Source organism: Chanodichthys erythropterus, chromosome 17 (genome assembly GCF_024489055.1).
Source record: "Chanodichthys erythropterus isolate Z2021 chromosome 17, ASM2448905v1, whole genome shotgun sequence".
Lineage (NCBI taxonomy): Eukaryota > Metazoa > Chordata > Actinopteri > Cypriniformes > Xenocyprididae > Chanodichthys > Chanodichthys erythropterus.
In genome coordinates, this window is record NC_090237.1 from 28,437,461 (window position 1) to 28,462,383 (window position 24,923).

The window sequence follows — 24,923 nt, forward strand, 5'->3', positions numbered from 1 at the left end:
TAATGCACAGAAAGAAGTTAGTCTCTCAACTGGCAAAACATTGCTGTGGGGTGGCAACGGTGGGTGGAATGTGACCTCTTTGTTAGCGACGAGACCCTTTACCATTAGAACACCACCTTGATGATTATCATAGCTTACTGCAACTCTGTACATCAAAAAATAACCAAACATTTCACCAACAATATGGAAATATTATGTTATACAATGTACTGGAACAATTTTTTGTGTGTGTGTAAAATATATATATTTTTTTATTTGTTTAAATCAGCATAGACAAGAATTTCTAGAAAAAAATATTACATACTTCTTTGTGGAAACTATTGGTCTCCTCCACACTATTATATTTATCCTTTTTCTTTCTTTCTTTCTTTTTTTTTTTTTTTTTTTTTTTTTTTTTTTTTGTACAATTTATAAACTTAATTTAGGATTATTTTACCAATCATTACAGTCTGCAGATTTTGGGCAGTCAGAGTTGACATATTTCAAGAAAATCGTATATGGCACAGACTATTTTCATCATTCGTACGTGATTTTTTCCTTCAGAAAACTTCATAAGAATCAATTAGAATACTAGAACTGTGGGTAACATGCTATCAAGGTTGTCTTAAAATTTTGAACCAATGTTCTTATCTGGTCTTTAATAGTATCATCAAAACATTAGCACAAAAAAAAAAAAATAATAATAATAATAATAAAATAAAATAAAAAATAAATAAATGTTATTTAGCCTGTACATCATGAAACATTCAAATATAACATTTTCATAATACTTGGAAATAATAATTCCAAAATTATAAAACAGATTCCTTAATGTTTTCATAACCAAGAAAAGGAAGGTTCTGAAGGTTCTGAGAATATTCCGAAATAACGTTTTCATAATGTAATGGGAACGTTAGCTAAACATCACGTGGGAAATGGAATTCTCTCAGAAAATTTAGAGCCTACAAAGTTGCAAGAGGACGTCAAAACTTTTTACTGGTCAGAATCTGGTCATTGTGGTAATTTCGACATGGCATGAACTATAGTGGAGCGTTACAATCGCAATCATAACAACTACAAAGAATCGCATTCGTTGACTTCTGACGCTCGCTCCTCCTGGATGTTGTGGATAGGGAAAGTACATGCTCCTGGTGGTTTCACGGTGTCATCTTCTTGGTCGTCCACACCCAATTTCCAGTTAATACTCTCTTTGAGAGATTCCTGGAGTTCTACTCCCACTTGCAAATTCTGTAGGTGGTGCGCATCTTGCGCACTGCACGGCGGAAGAGGCACCGGATATGTTCTGTGGAACCGTCTCAGGTCGACTCGGAACGCCCCTTTCTCCAATGTCATGCACGGCTCAAAGCGGGCTCCCCATTCAATCTCAGACTCAATGTAGGACGTCTTTGCTTGGCACATCATTCCTGTCAAAACAAAGTTGTCAAACGATCTGAGAAAGCATTATGTCTTATTATAGTAACGTTAAGTTTAACCACAAGATGGCGCCGTATTGTAATAAATCACATCACTGGAGCTGAGTCTCCACTTCAGAAGATTAGTTTTTATTTAATGTTTGAGAATCTCATGATTATTTAATTAATTTATTTGAAATCATTAAATTGTAACATCCATCCACCCAAATTCTCATTAACTACCTGTTTTTTTTTTTTAATGGTAATTCTCATTTGCTGTAACCAGTATTGTTGACTAAAACTACTGAAATAAAGCTGAAATAAAATATCAAGATTAGATGATAAAGCTTAAAAAAACAAAAATAAACAAATAAGTTGAAGTTTAAAGGAACTTTTCCAACTCTCCTAGAATTAAACAGTTGAGTTTTACTGTTTTCAAATCCATTCAGCTGATCTCCGGGTCTGGCGGTACCACTTTTAGCATAGCTTAGCATTTTCCGTCGGTCTTAGTACACAATATAACTACAGAAGAGTCAAGTTTTGAATAGGAACAATATCGAAACTCTTTGGTCATTTTTGAATGAGATGCTAACGGTCTAATCAGATTCAATGAACTATGCTAAGCTATGCTAAAAGTGGTACCGCCAGACCCGGAGATCGGCTGAATGGATTTGAAAACAGTAAAACTCAACTGTTTAACTCTAGGAGAGTTTGAAATTGAGCCTATTTTCAAAAAAAAAAAAAAAAAAAAAATCTGACAGGTTTCTGTAAGATTCACAAATGTGCCAATTGGCAATGTTTCATTTTTGTAACATTTAATTTGTTGTTCCTATACTATAGCGCTTTAATAATTTGCTTGGTTTCAAACTCCCCACTGCTCAACTTCTCTGTGGGCTATATGTTTGTAAAGACACCTGTGGCTTCCACAATGCCCTCCAAGATGACAATAATCTCAAACTGTTGCTTCCTCAGCTGCTCTGGCCCAAGTTCCCAGAAAGGACTGCTGGAATCAATGGTGTGTTGAATGACCTGTGGCTCCACCAGGAACAGACGGTCAGAGCCGCTCTCATAGCCCAGGTCGATCTCAGACTGCTCCAGCGGGAGGAATTCCCCTTCTGACGTCTGCCGAGACTTGATGAGTTTAGCACGCACTTTGGCATCCACCATGTGGCTCTCACGCAGGTCGCCGAGTCGGAACATAAGGCAGAGACGGTCATCACGGTTGGCCACAACACAAGTCCGACTGAAAAGAAGAGTTTCAGCGCGTTTCTTGGGGCGTGAAATTTTGACGAACATGCAGCCCACCATGAGGGCATCGATCATGGATCCCACAATGCACTGTGCCATGACCAAAAACACACCTTCGTAGCAGCGTGGCGAGACCGTGCGTGCGCCATAACCAATAGTCCTCTGTGTTTCCACCGAGAAGAGCAGCGCTGACACAAATCCATCTACGTTGGGGTAGCACACGTCAGTGTCAGCAGGAACTTCAAGATCTCCACGCAGGAATGCATTTAGAGAATAAAGCCCTGCGAATATAAACCAGGTGACTGCATAGCACATCATGAACACGAAGAGAAACCATCTATACTGAAGGTCCACAAATGAAGTGAAGATGTCAGCCAGGAAGCGTTCTCTCTCGGCCATGTATGCCAAGTCTACACGACACTTCCCATCTTTGGAGACGTAGCGGCACTGCTCGCGAAGCTCCGGGGGGTAAGTAGGAGTCTGCGCGCTCTCGTTCTCGATTAGCTTGTTGCGTGCTTTAGAACTGCACTCCACATCCCATACAGGAGTGCCGAGGGCACTGCGGGATGGGGTGCTGCACAGAGGGCTAGTGCATTGGCTTGCCATGTTGGGAACGCTAAGAGCATGGCGGCAGCATGGACGAACGCTCGCCTCACGTAAGGAGCAACGCCTCATCATCTCCAGCTCAGCCTCGGTGGGGGCGCAGATAGAGGTTCTCTGGTCGCGGACATACCCACGCTGTGGGCTGTATGGCAAATCTGTGGTGCTCTTGTGGCGGCGCATGGACACACATGGTTTGGAAGCCTGGCTTGTCATGATGTCCGGCAAAGGAAGGGGATTAACACCTGTTGAATATGGTTGATTATTGCTCTGAGGGAGTATCTGGAAAAGAACATGATGACATTAATATTTTCAGTTGAAAATGTCATTGTAGCAACTTTTATTATTGTACTGGAGTTTTGAAGAATTCAGTCAAGCCTCAGAAATGTTATATTATATATATATATATACAGTCCAGTCCAAAAGTTTGGAACCACTAAGATTTTTTTAAAAGAAGTTTCGTCTGCTCATCAAGGCTACATTTATTTAATTAAAATACAGTAAAAACAGTAATATTGTGATACAGAAGCTTTGTATTTCAGATAAATGCTGTTCTTTTGAACTTCCTATTCATCAAGGAATCCTGAAAAAAAAGTACACAAATGTTTTCAACATTGAAAATAATCATAAATGTTTAATAAACACATGGACTATTTTAATGATGTCTTTACTACCTTTCTGAACCTTGAAAGTGGTGGTTAAATTGCTGTCTATGGACAAGTCATATACCTCTCAGATTTCATCAAAAATATCTTAATTTGTGTTCCGAAGATTAAAGATCATCTTACCGGTTTGGAACAACATTAGGGTAAGTAATTAATGACAGAATTTTCATTTTTGGGTGAACTAACCCTTTAATGCGTAAACATCATGGAAAGAGCGCTAGCCAGATAGGATTTAATCTTTGTCAGTTTGAAGATCTAAGTTTGATTTGAAGATGAAAAACGTACCAAGCACTATGTTCTTTCACCATTTCTTTCTCTATTTTTTTTCGTCGTCTCCGGGTGAGCTCATATGTAAATTGCACAAGCTTATTTTGTCCATTAGATAGAAAAATCTGAGAAAAAAAATAAAATTGCATACATTTATCCACCCATAGCATCTCCCTTCGAAGAAATCAGGACAGAAGTGGTTGAAAAGTGGACAAAAGAGCAGAGTAAAATACCAGGTGCAAACAGGTATGTGTTTCCCTCGTTTACTTGTAATCCGATTGGCCAAAACGCATCTTAATACCAGGTGTAAACAGAACCGGTTTCACTTAGTGCTCCAAAAAAGACTAAAAAAAGATATTGAATGACTTAAAGGGATAGTTCACCCAAAAATGAAAATTCTGTCATTATAATATATTCCAAACCTATGTTTGGAACATAAATAATGACAATCTATTAATAATAATAATAATAATAATAATCTTTCTTTCTACAGTTTAAACAAAAGTAAATAGTTTGAAAACAAAATTGGACCCCATTGACTTTCATTTTATGAAAAAAGGAGTTGAAGTACATGGCTTCAACTCATTGTGATAATTAACACGTTAACTTACACTATTAGTTAATAAAATGTTATTAAGGAATTAATACATTATGACAAATTTAATTAATAACAATTCATATATTACTTAATCTATTGATCATATAGACACTTCATTAGTTGCTGATGCAGTAATCATTAATTAATGGTTTAGTTCTTCATGAGTCATACATTAAAACATGATTATCTGTGCAGTAGTTAAGCATGAATTAATGTATATTAGTGCACCCGTATTGTAAAGTGATACCAAAAAAGGGACATTTTTACTGAGAAATATCTTAGTTCTTTCTTTCCACAGAATAAAGTCATGTTTTGAACAACGTGAGAGTGAGTAAATGATGACAACAGCTGAAAGTGAGGTTTCATTATGAGAGAGTGTTGACCCACTGTGGAAGTGTACATCTGGTGGCGTATTCCATCTCCAGGTTTGTTCAACACAACAAAGCTGGATTTGGGCTTTAGATTGTTGATTGTTGCTGGTCTGCTCCTGGCATCACCTGAGGTCCCTCTGCCATCTGTGACAGGAGCGCTTCTGTCCTGTCCACTCAGCATGGTTCTGAATATGGCACTACTTTATGCTAAGGAAGTGAATCTGGTTCCAAAACCTAGCCAAAAAGAAGAGATTGTCATATGTTTCTCTATTGTATGAAATAATGTATGTACGATTTCACTGTTTAAGTGCAATTAATTGCTAGAGAAATACTTCCATTTTACACTTTTTTTTTTTTTTTTTTTTTTTATTAAATAAATGTTTGTCAAATGATTTAGAAAGGAAAATATATGCACTGGATGTGAACCAAGAAGGATGGGCTGATAGGAAGCAGCCAGACAGCTCTAAGCTTCTTCATCTGCTTGATCAGCAGGATCGCGTCTTATACCAGGAAACAGACATTAATATGCTTACATGAGCCTCCAATAACCTTTACTCTGATGAAGGCATACCAAAGGTTTAACTTGTGATTGCTTGCGTTTTTTAGTAGTTTTGTGGGTTTCTGAACTGATAAATGCTGCTGAGGCTGCATTTTTTTTAGTGCCTTTTTTGCTAAAAGGCAAAAACCTACATCAAGTAAAATTCTACCAAATTTTCACTGCAATGGTGGCACAGAAACACTTCTGAAGTGGCATTTAGGTGTCTTTACACTCAGAGGTGGGATAAATGCATTAACACTACTGCAACTACTTTGATACTACTCACTAAAAAATGTTGGGCTAATAAAATAGCCCAATGTTTTTACTGTGTATAGAGGATGAGGTGGTTCACAGCCAGCATAGTTTTCTTGTTTAGCTTTTATCCAGTATTTGATCTTTACACTGAATTTTGTGCAGGCACAGAGCAACCTTAACCTGGCTGTGTAAAGATACCTTTAATCACTGCAAAAAAAACAAAACAAAAAACAAACAAACTGTTTTGCTTAGTGTTTTTGTTTTCCATTACAAATATCTAAAAATAAACATTTACTTTATTTTTTTAGTAAAACAACTTCTGTATCGTCTTGTTTTCAAAAAATGTATCAAAATTAAGCAAATGTATGCTTTAAAATATCCTCCAATGCAGTCAGACAAATCATATTTTCCCTTTAGATGAAGTTTATTTTTCTGACCACACCGACAGACTTTTTTTCTTGTTTTAAGCACAAACTCAATGTGATTATTCAATCAATTTGATTATTATTATTATTTTCAGAAATCAAGACTTAAATGTACCTTGATTTAAGATTTAAAAAGCAAGACAAAAACTTGACTAAGAACTTTTGGTGCCACTTTATATTAGGTGGCCTTAACTACTATGTACTTACATTTAAATTAATAATTTGATACATTGCACTTATTGTATACATACATATTTTTACATTGTACTTATATTTACATTTATAATTACACTGTTGACCCACACCTTAACCCACCCTTAAACCTACCCATACCACCAAACCTGTCCTTAAACTTACCCGTATCCCACCTCAATAGCAGCAAAAGTGTTTTGAAATTCAATATGAACCCAATAAGTAGCCTACATTGTACTTTTTTATGTGGCTATAATAGTTAAGTTATTATTATTATTATTATTTATTTATTTTATTTTTTTGCAGTGATCAATCAAAAACATATTCTGTGGTCCTTGGCATAAAAAAGGCAGAAAAACATGTTTAAACAAATGTTTTGTTCTGAAAAATAAAATGCAACATAGTGTCCAAACGCGACGCCGCGATATATCTGAAAGTAACGTAACCACGGATTCACCTCAGATAATCAAAATAAATAAATGGGCACAAGAACGTTCAAACTGTCGACTCATTGTGAAAAAAACAAGTGTATTCTATGATAAAGATTGTTTCAGTCACTCAGGATGTACTTTAATGTTTAAATTGTGTAATATTTATGAATTTTATTAGCCTACTCATCCATATATTGTGCTGCGGTGCACTTCCCAAGAGAGGCCGCCCTCTCGCTCTTCTGGTTGGCTGTATTTTTCATTGATTTAGTCGCGTCTTGTGTGGACTGCTTGTCGCTACAATCTTATTGCCTCGCCTTTAGTTAGGACACGGCCCAAACAAAATAGAGAATTGTATGTAGGCTAACTTCTTTTTCTTATCAAAGAAAAACACACGAAGAAAGAAGTTTGTCTTACCTAAGTAGTGTGATTCCAGCAACAGCACTGGACATTGGGCAGCAGGTCTCACAAGCGAGAACTGAGAACATCCTAGATGTCTCGACTGTGGACATCAAAGTTAATCGTGATCAGCTTATCTTAATCCAGGTGTCTCAACAGACTAAAGCAGAGACAGATCAGTAATGTCATATCGCCCTTGGAATCCATATCATGAACATGATTAGCTCTCTATCAGATTAACTGTTTTGAGACTGAAAAACAAGATGAAAATATGACAATAAGCAAACGCATTTAATGTTAATATGCTAAGAGAAAAAAAATATCTTGTATAAATATATTTTTAGACATAAGGAAGGTGTTTTCCGTTGCTTTATAAGTTCACAACCCACCAACTCCTCCTCCCTTTCAACTGGCATCTGGTTATCTACAGTCGGTCAGAACAGTCTGCAGACATCACGTCAAAGGAAAGTAGCTACACTACATCAGCCAAATGACTTCAAAAAAGTGTATAGATGGGAACTTCTGGGATTCTACTCGGCATGACTGTCAGCCATGTGAAACTAAATACCACAAGCAAGCAGGTAAGTTTCGTCTCTTCGTCCATTAGGCTATTTACGTGTAAACAGGATGAGAATTATATGTAAAGGTAATTTTCGTGGCGCAATTTGATTTCGCCCAAAGCAAATATTTTAGTCAATTATCAAAAAGACTTTCAAATAAAACATTCGAGTTTTATATGAAATATTTGTGCTGTAGCCTACAAATATAGGCTATAGGCTACGCTAATAAAGGTTACTGTTATCTACAAAACTGATCGCTATTTAGTGGTGGTAGGTTACGTTCGTAAAGATAACTCTTCTTCTGTAAAAGTATACTTTTTAGCCTATAGGCTAGTGACCGACGAAAATGCGCACATTTATAATCGCTTTAACTTTTGAAAACCACCGAAGCATAGGCTACTTGAAAAACAATAAACAATAATACATTTTACTCATAGTTCTGTTTTGACGACAGGTTCCGAATTTACTGAGAACTGCGGTTGGTCTGACGAGCAACACCAAGTCGGCGTTTCTCACACAACTTGCAGGGATGGAACATTTAATGACGGATCTCACATTAAATGCCAAAAATGTCATTCTTGTTTGACGACACAGTTTATTGCATGCAACAGCACAACTGATACCATCTGCTGTAAACAAGGGTACAATTTACTTTATTATTATTATTATTATTATTATTATTATTTAACATGTTTACTACTAGTTTTGTCTGCAGCCTATTGTTTTGTTGTTGTTGTTTTACCTACACTAAGATAGACTTAATTATCTTAACAAGAAGACTATTGATAATTAAAGTTTTGAAAAGCGAAAGCGAGTCCTATGGTATCGTTCTGATTACCCATTACGTAGCCCGTGTATACCACACATCATTATTCCTATAATTATTGACATAGCCTGTATGTTTATGATTTTTTTTTTTTTTTTTTTGCAGGGAGCAGGTTTTCAGTGGAAAATGCATCCCTCAGCAGTTGCCGACCAAAGTAATACCAGTAATAAAGATTGTTATATTAACTTTTCTTCGAGTTAGCTCTCCCTTTCCAACAGTGTTCTCTCATCTAAAGCAGAGAGATATTAAATGAGCTAACATTTTTTTTTTTTTTTCTTTAGACTGTGATGAGAAAGACTTCCACAATAACTGACTCGGTTTCCAACTCAAGTAGGCCTGCCTCTCCAACACCCCATCAAATTCTGCCTCAAACCCCCTCTCAAAAACCCTCTCTAACCTCCTCTCAAACCATTCAAAACTCCTCTTCTGCCATAGATTTGACAGGTATTGTTTTGCATTTCTTTATTTCTACAATTTATCATACTACTGTTCAAAAGTTGAGATTTTTTAAAAATGTTTTTGAAAGAAATATACTCAGCGAGACTGCATTTGTGGTCAAAAATACCTAATTATTATTATTTTCACTTCAGTGTCACATGATCTTTGAGAAATTCTAATATAATGATTTGGAGCTCAAGAAACATTTCTTATGAGTGTTGAAAACAGTTGAGCTGCTTGATCTGTTTGTGGAAACCCTGATACATGTTTTTTTTTGTTTTGTTTTTTAATAGAATAGAAAGTTCTAAAGAACAGCATTTAGTTGAAATAGAACGTTTTTGTAACAATGTAAAATTCTTTGCTGTCACTTTCGATCTCTTCGATACATGATTGCTGAATTAAAGTATTAATTTCTTAAAAAAAATAATACTTACTGAACCCAAACTTTTGAACTATAGAGTACATATTTACAGTATATCAGTATTCAGTGCTTGGTGTTGATCTGCATCTATGTCTAGTTTACAAGTAGCCTTTTTTAGTACAAACACACACCATGAGAGAAAGAAAAATAGATTGTGTTAAACAAAAGCAAAATTGATGTTTGTTTGTTTTTTCTTGTGCATCTTTGCAGGGATCTATGTATTTTTAGGGATTTTATCCACTCTCACTCTGCTATGTCTGTTCTTGGTCATCAAAAGGAGGAGGACTAAACATTTCAATGAAGGTCAGTCGCAGGAAGAAACATTTGGAGGATATTCCAAAATTAAATAAATATTAATGTTTCCTGTCATGTCTTGACGTAGCGTCCACACGAAGCCGGAGCTTACCCTAAACCGTTCTTTTTTTTCCCCTCGTCTCAAAAAATATATGCGTCCACACGAAACCACTGAAACGACTCAAAACGATGTAGTATACATGCCAGACCATTATGTGGCGCTGTAATTCTGCCGCAGAAATGCACTTAAAGCAGCAAAGAAGACTTGGAGCATGCGCATAAACCTTGCGCGCTGAATACAAACTTTAGCAAAGCTTAGAAATAACACTTTATTTTGGTTCAGTAGCTTCTGCAGCACGAACACAAGCATGTAGAGTCTGCTATTGCTGTTGTTGGTGGTGTTTTGTGGTGTTAGCGCGTCTGACTAGGGTCGGCACGTGGGGTGATGACATCATCGTTTCAGAAAATATACGGATTGCCCCGTCCACACGACAATGCCAAGCCGGCGTTTTCAAATTTTTCCACTCTGGGACCCGGTTTCAAAAAATACCGGTTTCACGGATCCGTGTGGACGAAACGCCTATCCGATAAAAAATTTGTGCGGTTTCACTGAAACGCGTCTCTGTGTGGATGGGGCCTTAGGTTAACCTGTACTGGTGCGCCGACGCACCGAAGCTTCTTTGTTTAAATTAGCTCAAACCTTACCTTGACAAACTATACATCATTAAAAAGATCTAAGACTCGAGCTTCAATTTTTAATCTTTATTTTATTCGCAACATCGTATAGTGACCGTTATTTGTTAATATGCGTCAGGACTTATGAATATGAGAAACTGAGTTGTTACCTTTTCATTGAAATATGAGCGTCAGCCTCAGCCATTGAGAAAAAAAACTCTGTGAGATCATCATGAAAAAACTCCACAAAATAACATCCCTCAGGGCTTTTAGCTTAAAAGCATCCACATTTGGATAAATATTGATGGATTATCTTACGTTTATGTCAATTTTCTATACAGAGGAGTAATATTTATTAAATTTTTACCCAAAACGCGCTGTTGTCGTCATATGAGCGCTGTATACACTGACTACTGTGTTTTCAACTCATACCTGCAGCCGGAGGGCGCTCTGTGCACACTTAGTCCACAATTATGACACATGATGGAGATCATGTGACATACAAGGAACTAACAGAGGCTACCAGACATCGCTATAATCATTGATATAAACATACAGAACGTCACTTTTGAAAGTAATTAATACACGATTGTGACGATATGTGGTTTATCTGTTCTTCACGCCATGTCAGGTATTCATAATAGTAGATTATATTTATAATGCAATGCTAATCGAGATAGCTTTTCTCATTGTGCAGAATAGCATTAAATTATATATTTTCTGTCTGATTTTTGATCCGAAGCCACACCACGTCACAGAAGGTTATTTAAAACAATCGACTAATAAGTTTGGAGCAAAGTTTGGAGCACCTGTTCTGAGCTAATGTAAATAAATAATTTTGAATCGTAAAGCTCACTTTTTTCTCTCTTTTTTTTCCCAAGAAGGGCATTAGATACAGTTCGAAAGAAGGTGAAGTGAGAAGTTTGGTGAATGAAATGAGGGATTAAATCATCTTGAATAGAACATCAGTAATTATAATAGAGACAAAAGAAAATAATAATTAGAGCCATAAGCAGGCCAGAGAGGTGTGAATGTGTTCAGGGGAGACTGAAACTGAATGGGGCAGTAAGCGCCACAAAAACAATATAGACAATACACTTGAATAGATAAACATCAGTTAACACTTTAGGGTCCTTTCTAAATAAAGTCTCATGACATGGTCTTGAAAAACATGTAATAAAACTCAGAATTTTAAACTTATCATCTTCATATTTGAAATATAACATGGTCAGACATGTGGCTTTAGCTGCAGTGCATTTCTAGATTGCCACAAGGCCAACTTCACTTTTATTTTCATAAATATATTTAATAAAAATACATTTCTAATAACTTTTCAAAACTTTGAAGCTATTTTTAACTATTTTCTTCATTGTGACAATAATTAATTATTTACCATAAACTGCAAAGTGTCTGCTTTCAAATGAGACCTTACTTGTGCTTTTAGTGCAAAGGGTTCATGAGCTGTATCTGTTTTAGTTTGGGTATGTTATTTCTTGGGATTTTCCAAAAGCGGGGGTGCTGGCTAAAAGGTTAATCAAATATAAATGTAAATTATTACCATAAAGACTTTCATCATATTGCCAAATGCAAAATCAGTATTCATTCCACGCAAACAAAGAAATAAAATAAACAAGTACGATTGATGTAATATGTTAAAACGCAACTTTAAATCCTTAAAGCTGAAATGTATGTAATTAGTTTTAGATGCTGACATACAGAGACAAACACAAGTAAGCCATTCATAAACTGATTACTTCAAGATGTGTTCTCTCAAAATATGTATATATAAATATATATAATATGGGGGTGAGTGTTTTGGAAACTTGTATGAAACAGCAATCCCTTTTTGTAAACCTGTTGGTGATTGCAGTGGTAGTACAGCGATTACACACTTCACAGTTTTAGGAAAAAGGAAGGTTCAATAGGGTTCAGTAGAACGCTATTGACTCAATTTTAAAGGGTTAGTTCACCCAAAAATGCTCATATCGTTTCAACCCCATAAGACCTTCATTCATCTTCAGAACACAAATCTTTTTGAAGAAACCTGGAGAGCTTTTTTCCATTGACAGCTACACAACTACCACTTTGACGCTTCAAAAAGTTCATAAGGAGATTGTAAAACTGCTCTATATAGGCAAAAGGCAGTCACTTCATTTTTGGCTGCAAATGAATTATTGTTATTTTTGGGACGCTCAAGTAGGGCTGCATGATTAGTCGTATTTTAATTGCGATAACGATATCTGCTTCTCTCGATTGATTACAAATAATCGTCACGATATTTATCCTGAAAGCGTGTTTTTTCTTTGGGATATGCTTATGGTTGCCAGATGCAAAGAGCTTAAATCCCCCAAATAGAGCTTTTCCCTGTAAAGGATATACTTTCTTGCCGGTGTTTTACTTAATCTGTGCAATCTGGCAACTCTGTGCCAGCGATCCCTCTAAATGCGGAAGAAGCGCTGATGATCTGAAAACAAACGTGTGCTGGAGTTTAGCGATCCCCACAGCGAAATTCTGCTTCAATGAAAGTGTCATACAGCCAGTCTTTGTTTCTTCGCAAGCCACTTGTACTATTTGTGTTACTAAATCTGCCATGATCAAACCTTCAGTGATGGATTTCAACAAATGCAACACGGATCTCCACTTTACTGTTTGCAGAATGCACTTTTGCAACCTGTGTGACAATTCAATCGGGAAAATGAACATAATTTGGAATTATTGGAAATAATATTAGGAGTTTGTGAACACCATACTAATAAAGCATAGCCTACTATGAAAAGCAGATGAGCCCAGAATATGAACGCAAGATGTTTAATGAAGCATTTTTCTCCCATAAAGAAAACTCTTAACGTGGCTTATTGTACTAAGACAGTGACATTAAAAGACCAAACTTAGTAAACACTATACTAATAAAGTATACTATACAGAAAAATATTTAAGTAAATACTAGTGAAGCCACGTTAAGCGTTTTTCACGTTAAGCATTTTAGAAAGTCCTTAACCATTTAGATTACAAAGCGCTCACCAAAACTGTGTTTTGTATTGATTTACCATCTAACGAAGTTTTCATAGTTGGTTAAATGAAGTCGGTGTGCCATCTACAGGCATTTTGGGTGAAGTGTAGGTTGGTAAAGAACGTGCAGGTTGGTAAAGAACGTGCAAAATGGCCATAACTACATTACTCTTTTTGATAGAATAATCGTGATTATGATTTTGAGCATAAGTTTAGCCATTATCGTGCAGCCCTACGTTCAAGACCTTTATCTTGAGGATAAGTATCTTTAATAAATTCCATTGTTTTTTTTTTGTTTTGTTTTTTTTCAAGAAAATAATGGGTTGTCCTAACAGTAAGTTCCAAAAGCCCAGCAGAAACCAAGGCAGAACACCGTAACACCATTTATCGCTCTTTGCCTTTGCTTTGGAATGCTCAAATTGAGTTACTGCTATTGTTTAGCCATTGTTTAGAAGTTACTGTGTGGCCTGGAAGTACGGTATCCTGCCTTTGTTTTATTGTCCATTAAAGTTTGCAGCGATTAAATTACGATGTAGCCTGTGTTATACATGTCACTGAAGCACTTCTGACACAAACAATACCTGAATAAAAGTGTAGGTAAAACAAATGGCCCATTGCTCTGGAAGGAAAATGATGGTTGAGATGGCTTTGAAACTTAGTAAATGTCATTACTAAAAACATCTAATTGCCAGATTTTCAGTAAAAAAAACAAAAAAAAAACAAAAAAAAAAAAAGTAATTTTTTTCAGTTCCCACATTCAAGCGAGTTAAAGTCTTTTGCCTTTATAGGGCAGAAGACTAATCCATATGAATTGAGTGATTTAGTCTAAAGAGACTTGATCACTTTATATAATAAACAGATTGAGTTTAGGCTTTTATTTGCATATAAACATTGATCAGTGAACATAAACAGAAGCTCAACCGCATGGGAACAAACCTCTTCGGGAAGCTCAAATGTGCTGCGTGACACACAAGGATGAACCTCATTGGTTCTTGAAGCTCAAATGTTCTGCATAACACAAGAATGAACCTCATTGGTTCTTGAAGCTCAAACGTGCTGCATAACACACGAGAATGAACCTCATTGGTTCTTGAAGCTCAAACGTGCTGCATAACACACGAGAATGAACCTCATTGGTTCTTGAAGCTCAAACGTGCTGTGTAACACACAAGAATGAACCTCATTGGTTCTTGAAGCTCAAACGTGCTGCGTAACACTAGAATGAACCTCATTGGTTCTTGAAGCTCAAACGTGCTGCGTAACACACAAGAATGAACCTCAGTTATTGAAGCTCAAACGTGCTGCATAACACTAGAATGAACCTCATTGGTTCTTGAAGCTCAAACGTGCTGCATAACACTAGAATGAACCTCATTGGTTCTTGAAGCTCAAACGTGCTGCATAACACTAGAATGAACCTCATTGGTTCTTGAAGCTCAAACGTGCTGCGTAACACTAGAATGAACCTCATTGGTTCTTGAAGCTCAAACCTGCTGCATAACACTAGAATGAACCTCATTGGTTCTTGAAGCTCAAATGTGCTGCATAACACTAGAATGAACCTCATTGGTTCTTGAAGCTCAAACCTGCTGCATAACACTAGAATGAACCTCATTGGTTCTTGAAGCTCAAATGTGCTGCGTAACACTAGAATGAACCTCATTGGTTCTTGAAGCTCAAACCTGCTGTGTAACAAACGAGAATGAATCCCATTGGTTCTTGAAGCTCAAACCTGTGTAACAAACGAGAATGAATCTCATTGGTTCTTGAAGCTCAAACCTGCTGTGTAACAAACGAGAATGAATCTCATTGGTTCTTGAAGCTCAAACCTGCTGCATAACACTAGAATGAACCTCATTGGTTCTTGAAGCTCAAATGTGCTGCATAACACTAGAATGAACCTCATTGGTTCTTGAAGCTCAAATGTGCTGCATAACACTAGAATGAACCTCATTGGTTCTTGAAGCTCAAATGTGCTGCGTAACACTAGAATGAACCTCATTGGTTCTTGCAGCTCAAACCTGCTGCATAACACTAGAATGAACCTCATTGGTTCTTGAAGCTCAAACCTGCTGCATAACACTAGAATGAACCTCATTGGTTCTTGAAGCTCAAACCTGCTGTGTAACAAACGAGAATTAACCTCATTGGTTCTTGAAGCTCAAACCTGCTGTCTAACACACGCGAATGAACCTCATTGGTTCTTGAAGCTCAAACGTGCTGCGTAACACAAGAATGAACCTCATTGGTTCTTGAAGCTCAAACGTGCTGCGTAACACAAGAATGAACCTCATTGGTTCTTGAAGCTCAAACGTGCTGCGTAACACAAGAATGAACCTCATTGGTTCTTGAAGCTCAAACGTGCTGCGTAACACACAAGAATGAACTTCATTGGTTCTTGAAGCTCAAACGTGCTGTGTAACACACAAGAATGAACCTCATTGGTTCTTGAAGCTCAAACGTGCTGTGTAACACACAAGAATGAACCTCATTGGTTCTTGAAGCTCAAACGTGCTGCGTAACACAAGAATGAACCTCATTGGTTCTTGAAGCTCAAACGTGCTGCGTAACACACAAGAATGAACCTCATTGGTTCTTGAAGCTCAAACATGCTGCGTAACACACAAGAATGAACCTCATTGGTTCTTGAAGCTCAAACGTGCTGCGTAACACAAGAATGAACCTCATTGGTTCTTGAAGCTCAAACGTGCTGCGTAACACAAGAATGAACCTCATTGGTTCTTGAAGCTCAAACGTGCTGCGTAACACAAGAATGAACCTCATTGGTTCTTGAAGCTCAAACATGCTGCGTAACACACAAGAATGAACCTCATTGGTTCTTGAAGCTCAAACATGCTGCGTAACACACAAGAATGAACCTCATTGGTTCTTGAAGCTCAAACGTGCTGCGTAACAAGAATGAACCTCATTGGTTCTTGAAGCTCAAACATGCTGCGTAACACACAAGAATGAACTTCATTGGTTCTTGAAGCTCAAACGTGCTGTGTAACACACAAGAATGAACCTCATTGGTTATTGAAGCTCAAATGTGCTGCATAACACAAAAATGAACCTCACTGGTTCTCGCACAAGTCAAGCAAACATGCTTGAGCTTCCGTTTACCACAACTGATGTGCGCGTTGATGAAAGTATATATATATATATACGAATGACTAAATTTAATCTGTTTATAATATCAAGTGATCAAATCTCTTCAGAAAACCACTCAATTCATTTGGATTAGTTTTACGATCTCTTTATGAACTTTTTGAAGCGTCAACAGTGGTAGTTGCGTAGCTGTCAATGGGTGGACAGAAAGCTCAGATTTCATCAAAAAGATTTTAAGTTTTGTTCCAAAGATGGACGAAAGTCTTGCAGGTGTGGAAAGACATGAGGGTGAGTAACTAATGGCAGAATTTCCATTTTTCGGTGAACTTACCCTTTAAAGAACCTTTATTACCAAAATAGTTCTATATAAAGATACATTCTAATACTTTCCTGTTTAAGGGTTTTTGTTGTTGTTGTTTTTTACTTACAAAGTATGTTTATGAGCTGTTTAATTCATGAAATGTAATTGAATTAAAAAAAAATAATAATAAAAAATTACAACTAAATCCACAAAATGAACCCCTAAAAAGTTCTACATATGAAGCGCCTGACAGAACACTTTAAGGAACCTCATCTTCTAAGAGTGCACATCTAAGTGTTTTTTCTTCTTCTTAGTATTACATTATTGCAACTGCTACATTACAAAGTCTTGAGTGCTACTTTGAAGCAATATGCATTGCACAAGATTAAAGGAAGGGAAAAACAAGAATTTCTCATGTTTAACAGAATTTCAACAATGTTGTAATGGAGCTGATCAGGAAAGCCTGTCCAAAAAGGAAAGATATGAACAGACCATCTCATACAACATCATCAAAGAAATCGACAATGATCACATGACTGGATCGGCGTATCTGTTAGGTGAGCATACGAAAACAAACTAACTTTGAGTTGACCCTAGGTGAAACCACTCCTTTCCAGTGTTTACACAGTAAATTTCCTTTGGAGAAGGTGGGGATTTTCCATAAACACCTCCTTTGGTAACTCTATTTCGAAAGTCCACATTCTACTAATATTAAGTAACTTTGCAAATACATGTTAACTAGCAGTCATTACCAGTCATTAAGTAACTTTGCAAGTACATTTCAACTTATTCTACTAACCCTAACTCCAGCATAATAAATTAAAGGGTTAGTTGACATGTAGTTGCAAAGTAGTTAATGCTAAAGTGAACTATCAAAATAAAGTGTAATTTCATTTCTATTCATAGCTCCTGAGGTCCAGGGTAAGCCTTTGAAAACCGTGCTGAACAACCTGGATGTTCTTGAGGAGCTTGTGCTGGTATTAGACCCAGACATCTCTGGCGCTAAGAATACACGTCACCTTGCTGCTCAGTGCTCTTTTTCCTTTGCCTGGATCAATTATGCATATTCCATGAAGGATCACAAAAGTCCCCTCGTCGCTGTTTTGGAGGGTGTCGTCACCAAGAATCCAGACTGGACCGTTGGACACCTCGCTGAGCTGTTAACCACTATCGGTCGCAATGATGCCGTGGAGATTTTGGCAAAGCTCCCTGCTGGTGTTGAAGAATAATTAATGTGTTATTTTAAGAAAACAAAGCAGTATTATACTTATTTATATTGTATTGTTTAACCGTGGGGTAAGCTCAGTTACAGTACACAAGAGTAAATACAAACAAGAATTTGTTGTTAGTCGCCAACAGCACAGATAATCAATGACATTCAAACCCAGTGTTACTCACATGTGACGAGGGAATCACAGCAGCCTCCGCATCTGTTTTCAGGCCTTCGCGCTTAGCTCTCTCCAGCGCTGGAAAACATTTAACACTGGTCCTAAAGCGCTTGCCCAGTTATAAACCTTCATTCCAGTGATATTCGTTTGAGCTCTTTTGTATTGTCTCATCTCTCTTTCTGCAGTTTTTCTTCAAATCTCCCTCTTGCTCATTCTGTCTCCTCAACTGTCATATGCCCCAATGTTGATTGGTTACACGTTTGTTGTTGGTGTCGGCCGACTAACTTCCAGTGTTTTTGAAATATGCCTTACCTCACCTTTAACACACTCTCATTGCAATTCGTGATTATTTCACACTTTGATGAAATCATAAAAGTGTTTCTGTTAAGCCGCGCACATACTTAACGATTGTAAGGCCGATTATGAATGTAAATTGATACTTATGACTGATCGCGCTCAAACGCGTCCAGTCAGAGCCAGTTGCGTTCAGTCGGCGATTACAGTCGGTGTTCAAATTTCAGGTGTAAGTAATATAAATCTGCTTCAGTCGTAGGAAACAATCGCTGTACGTTGAGCACAGTCTTAGAATGTTTTAGCTAGTCGTTAAATGTGTGCTCGGCTTTACACTGACAAAATGATTCTGTGGTGAAGTAAATACTACAGAAAAAACAAAAAAAACAAATGTAGTTTTTACATGAAAACGTTCATGTAAACGTTCAAAATTTTAAATTCTTTTTCAAAAAACCAAGTAAACGCTACATTAGTACTCAATTCAAGCTTGCAGGAATGAATTTCTTATCACGGATATTTAAGCTTTAAGTTTAACTTTTCAGATGCTGTTGTTCCCATCATTTATTTTTTTGTATTTACACGTTTTTATCATTGCTTTTGTTGCTGGGTTTAGTAACTTGCAATTTTGTGACATCTGTGGCCGGTTGCATAAACTTAGCCTCTAGGCTAAGACTGGGACTTAAGTTCTAGTTTAATTAACTAGCAGTTAGTTAGGGCTAATCAGTCTTACTTTTCATATTCAGATTAGACTATTCTACCTTTTTATGTAACTGACTTTACACAGTTATGACCAGTATTGAAGAATTCCACAAGAGTTCATTTTCTACTTACAATGACACATTCATACTAAACAATTATCTATCGAATGTTACCGTCATTGTGTATTGTGTACCAAGTATTGAAGTCTCCTTGTTCAACTCTGTGCATTACTTCTATTATGTATATCTGGCATGATTCTATTGTATTATTTACATAATAAGCATACTTAAAACATACACCTCAAAAGCATAGTTTAATTCAATGTTATGAGTAAAAAGTTAATTTAGTTAAATTTACTTAATTTAGCTAGTAGATTTTACTTAATTATATTTAATTTCACAAATAGAATTAAGTAATATTTACTTAATTTCTTTATGAACGTTAAGATCAACAGTAAGTAGATTTTACTTGACAATTACAGGTACGTTGTACCAAGCAGAAGTAAAATTTACTTAAAATGTGTTATCATCAAGTAAATCCTACAAGTTTTTTTTCCGTGTATATAGATTGTGTTATATTTTTTGCACATTTAACTCCAGTATTCAAAGACAAGTTGTAAAGCATACAATTTTTGTACGTGACGCATTGTATGTTAACATCTAGAGTTGTTTTGACTGAAAACAGCATGCATACTGGGTAACAGCATACATACAACATAATGGCTAACAGATGTGTGGCTGGAGTTCAGATGGAAGCTGAAGAAAGGAAATCCCCCCACCCTCCTTCCTTCCTCGTAGTTTCCGAAATCTTCACTCTAATTTATCAGTCTATAGGTTTAGTTTCAACAGCATGTCAATATTAAATTACTACTACAATTCCTAAAATAGAGTCCTTATAAAGCATTATATATATTAAATGATAGAATTGTTGGCAAACCAATATTTCAAGTTTTGACATCATAAAGTTCATTTCTTGACAGGATTTGGCCACAAGCAATATATTTAGTTATTAGTGATGCACAATTGTTGTTTTTATATGTTCATCTCAAAGAACACAATAAATCTTGAACTTTGTTCAAACATTGTACATCTTTATTAAGCAAAAACATTATAAATAAAAAAGTGCATAGAAAAATTAAACAGGTTTAGAAATATGTATACAACTATTTACAAACTTAGGGGTCGTTTGTACAAGGTAGCAAAGACTTTTTTTTTTTTTTTAATTTTAAATTTTTATTTTTTTTAATTTTTAAGTCTTTCAACACAACGTTGTTGTTGTTTTTTAAAATAACCTACACAAGAACAGACAGATTTTTCTTTTCCCAAGAAGCTCTGGGATACGTATCATCACAGGAGGTCCTGACTAGTGCTTTGCATCCTTCATTGCACACAAGCCAACTCTGCATGACAGAACAGACCAAGCAAATCTAGTTTTGCATTAGTATTACTTGACGTTGTCTGAACAGCTTGAGGTAGAATCCTTGCAAGTCTGGGGTGGTTTGATTAAAATCTGAGATCCACTAAATTTCAGGTTCTTGATGGAGATCTCCACCTCACACAAAAATGCACAAAACAGAAAAAGGAGGAAACGATAACATGATTTAGGCGAAGGGAACTGCTCCTTTGAGGAAGCCAAATAAAAAAAGCAGACATTTAAAACAAACAGCTGGCTCAAAACATCACCTTGTATAAAAGGCCACGTTGCAAGAACTCATCCTCAATGTTCAAGTTAAAAAAGGAAAGAAAACGGGAAAAAGGTTTAAAAGAACAAAAAGAAAAAGAAAAAACCCTGAAGAAAACTCTGATAAGACCTTGGTCACATACAAAAAGCACAGACCTATGGGTATAAACTCCCATAAAGACAAACAGGAATAAATAGAACGCTCCTACAGTCCGAACAATCTTTTATACGATGAACGATGGCACCAGCTTGATTTTTCCTACATGAATATGATAAACAACTCCAAATCTTTCAAGGAAAATTAAGGTGCCGAGTGCCACCATCTGCTGAAAAACTTTCAATAACTCTTCTATAAATATATATAGATTCTGTAAGTCAACAGTATACATCGGTCCTACATCTATAGGACACTTTAAGCAGTAAATGTAGAGCTCCAATTGTATGTGCAATTGTGGCAAAAAATGATTTTATTGCAGGAACAATCCACGGTGTCATCACACCTTTAAAAGCTGTGACGCAATGAGGATGCGGTTAGTCACGATTAGCTTAAGTAGTGTCCTCTACTACACGATGAAAAGAAACACCAATATACTTCTACACTCTCCAGGCATGATTTTGTTTCGACACAAGGCTCTCAAGAGGTATAAAAAAAGCACAAACATGCTAAAACGTTGCTCTTTGAGTATTCGGAATGGGTTTTGAAAACACCATGGACATATATGGGCATATTGTTAGAAAGCAAGTCTGGTTTTGCTATTCTTGTACCGGTTTTCTAACGAGACATGAAACAGGAAGTATGCAGTTTCTCCTTTAGGACTTATGTTTGACTTAGCACCATGAGGTCATCAAGTTTAAAAACCACCTATACAGTTCTAGACCAAAAACAGAAAGTGTTTTGAGATGCCTATAAAAATGCAATGATAAATAAATTATCGAAAAGAAAATGTTAAAAATAAAAGCCTTTGAAAAGATTATAGGGGTTTTCAAGCGAAACATCTGTCACTGATGAGAAGAGCACTAGACGCTTCAACAATGTATCGGTGAAACGCAACAGAACGTGTCCGTTGCCGACTGCCATGCGCAAGGAGTGGATACTGAGTTATACTGAGGGGTTTATAATGTGTCCTGAGCAGTGCGAGTCTCTCTCAGTTAAAATAAAATCGACAGATGCAGATCTGAATTAATGTGTTTACATCATTTCATTGGTAATGTGCACGTTTTTACAAAGTATCTTCACTGCCGCTAAGCTTTTACAAACTATGTGGTCCGCACTGAAATATTTCTCAAGCACAGAGACGATTCTGTTCAGATCTTGAGAATCCAGCACTTTAGGTTTGGCTCGAAGAAAACGGACGTTTGAGATTTAAAAGGTCATTTGCAGGAACAGAATGCTCTGAAATCTTGGCAGCGGCCATTTCTATTCAGCCTTAAAAAAGCATAAAACACCTACAGGAATAATTTAAAAGTAGTCACAATTTTGCTGCAAAATATACAACAACTCTTTTGAACTGGTTATGAACTGGTTTTAAAAAAAAACAAAAAAAAACTGCTATGACTGAGACCAGGATTCTTTTCAAAAACACTACTATCCTGATAAAACATTTAGTGAACCACAAAGGATGCAATGTACATGAAAGGCCATGATGTTTCCACACATTACCAATCATGCGTCATCTGCTTTACTGGACTGAATGGTCTATGGGTCGGCAGGAATTATGATTCAAGGACAATGGCTCCACAACAGCTGTTTAAAAGTTAATCGCCCTTTTAAACTAAAGGATTTTCAAATTGAAGAGGTGACTCTGTTAAGCTTTGAAACCCTCTGCTTAGACCCCCTTTACCTATCAAGTCTCGGCCCATTGTTTTTACCCATCTAGCTCCATTGTCACAGCAACTTTTCCATTACTCATCCTCAGTTTAAGAAGCGTCGACAGCGCTTAGCTCCACAGTTGCAGCCGAGCTTGTTGCTGGCATCTTCAATGGGGAACTTGTAGTCATAGGTCAGCTCTTCTCCACGGTAGATCTTGCGCAAGGCGAAAATGACTATGTGCTTCTGACCCTCCACGTTGATGACTCGAGAGTAACAGTTTGGTTCACAGGAGTGGTTGATGAACCGCGCTGCGTTTCCGTGCATCGTGGCATCTACGACGTCAAAGTCGTCAATGCGGAACATGTAGCATCCAATGCCCTGGTAGGAAGAGCAGAGGAAAGAGTTGCGTAAGATATTCAAAGTCTGACACAAATATAGTACAGGGTGAACCCAAAAGATGTATTTATGTAATGATAAATAAAAAAATAAAACAATATAAATGTAAGACATAAATAAAATTGCGACCTGTGCTGGCAAAATGAGTCAGAATGCGTATGGGCTAATTTCGAGCTACAGGCAAAACAAGTGAAAAATGTCAATTTTGATTGAAATTGAGATTCAAACAAAAATTAGTTCATTAAGCCCTCGTCTAGCGATCCCAATGATCCAAATAGCAATTAAGCATCTAAAAGTATCTTTATTTGTACGTTTTTTTAGAGGAGTACCTTTCCTCTGTCCATGAAAAGTGCAGTTTTTCTCTACCCGCTTCTTGATGAATAAACGCGCATAGAAATGGGTCTTATGTGTGCCATGGATTTTATGGTATGGTTGCTAGGTGATTTTGAAGTGAAGTGAAATGTGGCCAAGTATGGTGACCCATACTCAGAATTTGTGCTCTGCATTTAACCCATCCAAGTGCACACACACAGCAGTGAACACACACACCGTGAACACACACCCGGAGCAGTGGGCAGCCATTGCTGCGGCGCCCGGGGAGCAGTTGGGGGTACGGTGCCTTGCTCAAGGGTCTCATCTCAGTCGTGGTAATTGAGGGTGGGGTGAGCGCTGGACATTCACTCCCCTCACCGACAATCCCTGCCGGACCTGAGACTCGAACCCATGACCTTTGGGTTACAAATCCGACTCTCTATCCATTAGGCCACGACTTGAGAACCTTCAGAAATTTTCTTTCAAAACTGACTTTGCTGACTATCAACTTAATTTTTTGTCAGATTCCAACAAATCATACATCTTTTTTTTTTTTAAATAGAGAATGTGAGAATAACAATAACTCATTTTTGAAAATTTGCTCACAGTGACTCATTTTGCCAGCATATGTCACATATGATTATAAAGTATAATAAAAAATTTAAAAATAATTATGAGGAAAAATCAAAATATTAAATAAGAAATTAATACTTTTATTCAGCAAGGATGCATTCAATTGATCAAAACTGCCATTAAAAAACATCTATACAAGTTAATTTTAAAGGTCAAATAAATTTGGTTTCAATTCATCAAAGGAATAAAAAACATATGGTTTCAATAAAAATATTATGCAGCACAATGTTTCTTGAGCAGCAAAACTTCATATTAGAATGATCTCTGAAGGATCATGTGACACTTAAGACTGGAGTAATGCTTCTATAGGCAAAGGTATAGGTAATTTTCTATAGGCAAAATATGAATTCTTAATTTTCTTTAGATTTTGAGGAGGATCCCTAAATTAACTAATTAAATATTTAAATTAAATATAAAATACTACTACATATAACAGAGAACGGGGGGAAAAACAGATGGATATGAATACCCAAAATGCATTCTCTTGTTTAACCTGGTGGTAATTGGCTGAGAGTTAAAAAATAATAATCTATTTTAACATGCCACCTTTCAACTTACCTTGCCATCATAATACTTCTCACGCTTGTCTGTCAAAACAGAACGAATAACAATGCCTGAATACTCAATGACCATCTCCCCTGCTTCAATGTTCCGCTTGCAGAAAAGCCCTCTTCCGTGAATCGCAGACCTATGACGACAATTACA

General features: G+C 36.7%; 3 protein-coding genes across 4 annotated transcripts in view; 1 reads left to right on the top strand and 2 right to left on the bottom strand.

Moving 5' to 3' along the window:
• Positions 1-362: 362 nt before the first annotated feature.
• Positions 363-7,533, bottom strand: LOC137005445 (G protein-activated inward rectifier potassium channel 3-like). Its single transcript, XM_067366356.1, has 4 exons — positions 7,396-7,533; positions 5,157-5,374; positions 2,306-3,521; positions 363-1,403 (listed from the first exon to the last, which is right to left on the bottom strand). Exons 2-4 carry the CDS (start codon positions 5,319-5,321, stop codon positions 1,054-1,056), a joined length of 1,731 nt encoding a protein of 576 aa, XP_067222457.1. The 5' UTR covers positions 5,322-5,374; positions 7,396-7,533; the 3' UTR covers positions 363-1,053.
• Positions 7,534-7,769: 236 nt separating this feature from the next.
• igflr1 (IGF-like family receptor 1) lies at positions 7,770-20,396 on the top strand. Of its 2 annotated transcripts, none has more exons than XM_067366352.1 (7): positions 7,770-7,958; positions 8,392-8,578; positions 8,869-8,926; positions 9,045-9,207; positions 9,833-9,925; positions 17,435-17,566; positions 17,916-20,396. In XM_067366352.1, the coding sequence occupies exons 1-7, from the start codon at positions 7,868-7,870 to the stop codon at positions 18,236-18,238; spliced, it is 1,047 nt and encodes a 348-aa protein (XP_067222453.1). In that variant the 5' UTR covers positions 7,770-7,867; the 3' UTR covers positions 18,239-20,396. The 2 variants fall into 2 exon arrangements, with proteins under 2 accessions (XP_067222453.1, XP_067222454.1); XM_067366353.1 differs by having other exon boundaries at positions 8,869-8,917; positions 17,916-20,395.
• A 78-nt stretch (positions 20,397-20,474) lies between these two features.
• Positions 20,475-24,923, bottom strand: part of kmt2bb (lysine (K)-specific methyltransferase 2Bb) — a 60,667-nt gene continuing 56,218 nt past the window's right edge. Inside the window, exons 37-38 of the mRNA XM_067366351.1 lie at positions 24,777-24,906; positions 20,475-23,255 (exon numbers count right to left, since the gene is read on the bottom strand). Coding sequence (XP_067222452.1) covers positions 22,980-23,255; positions 24,777-24,906 — 406 coding nt within the window. The 3' untranslated portion in view covers positions 20,475-22,979. The remainder of the gene's footprint in view (positions 23,256-24,776; positions 24,907-24,923) is intronic.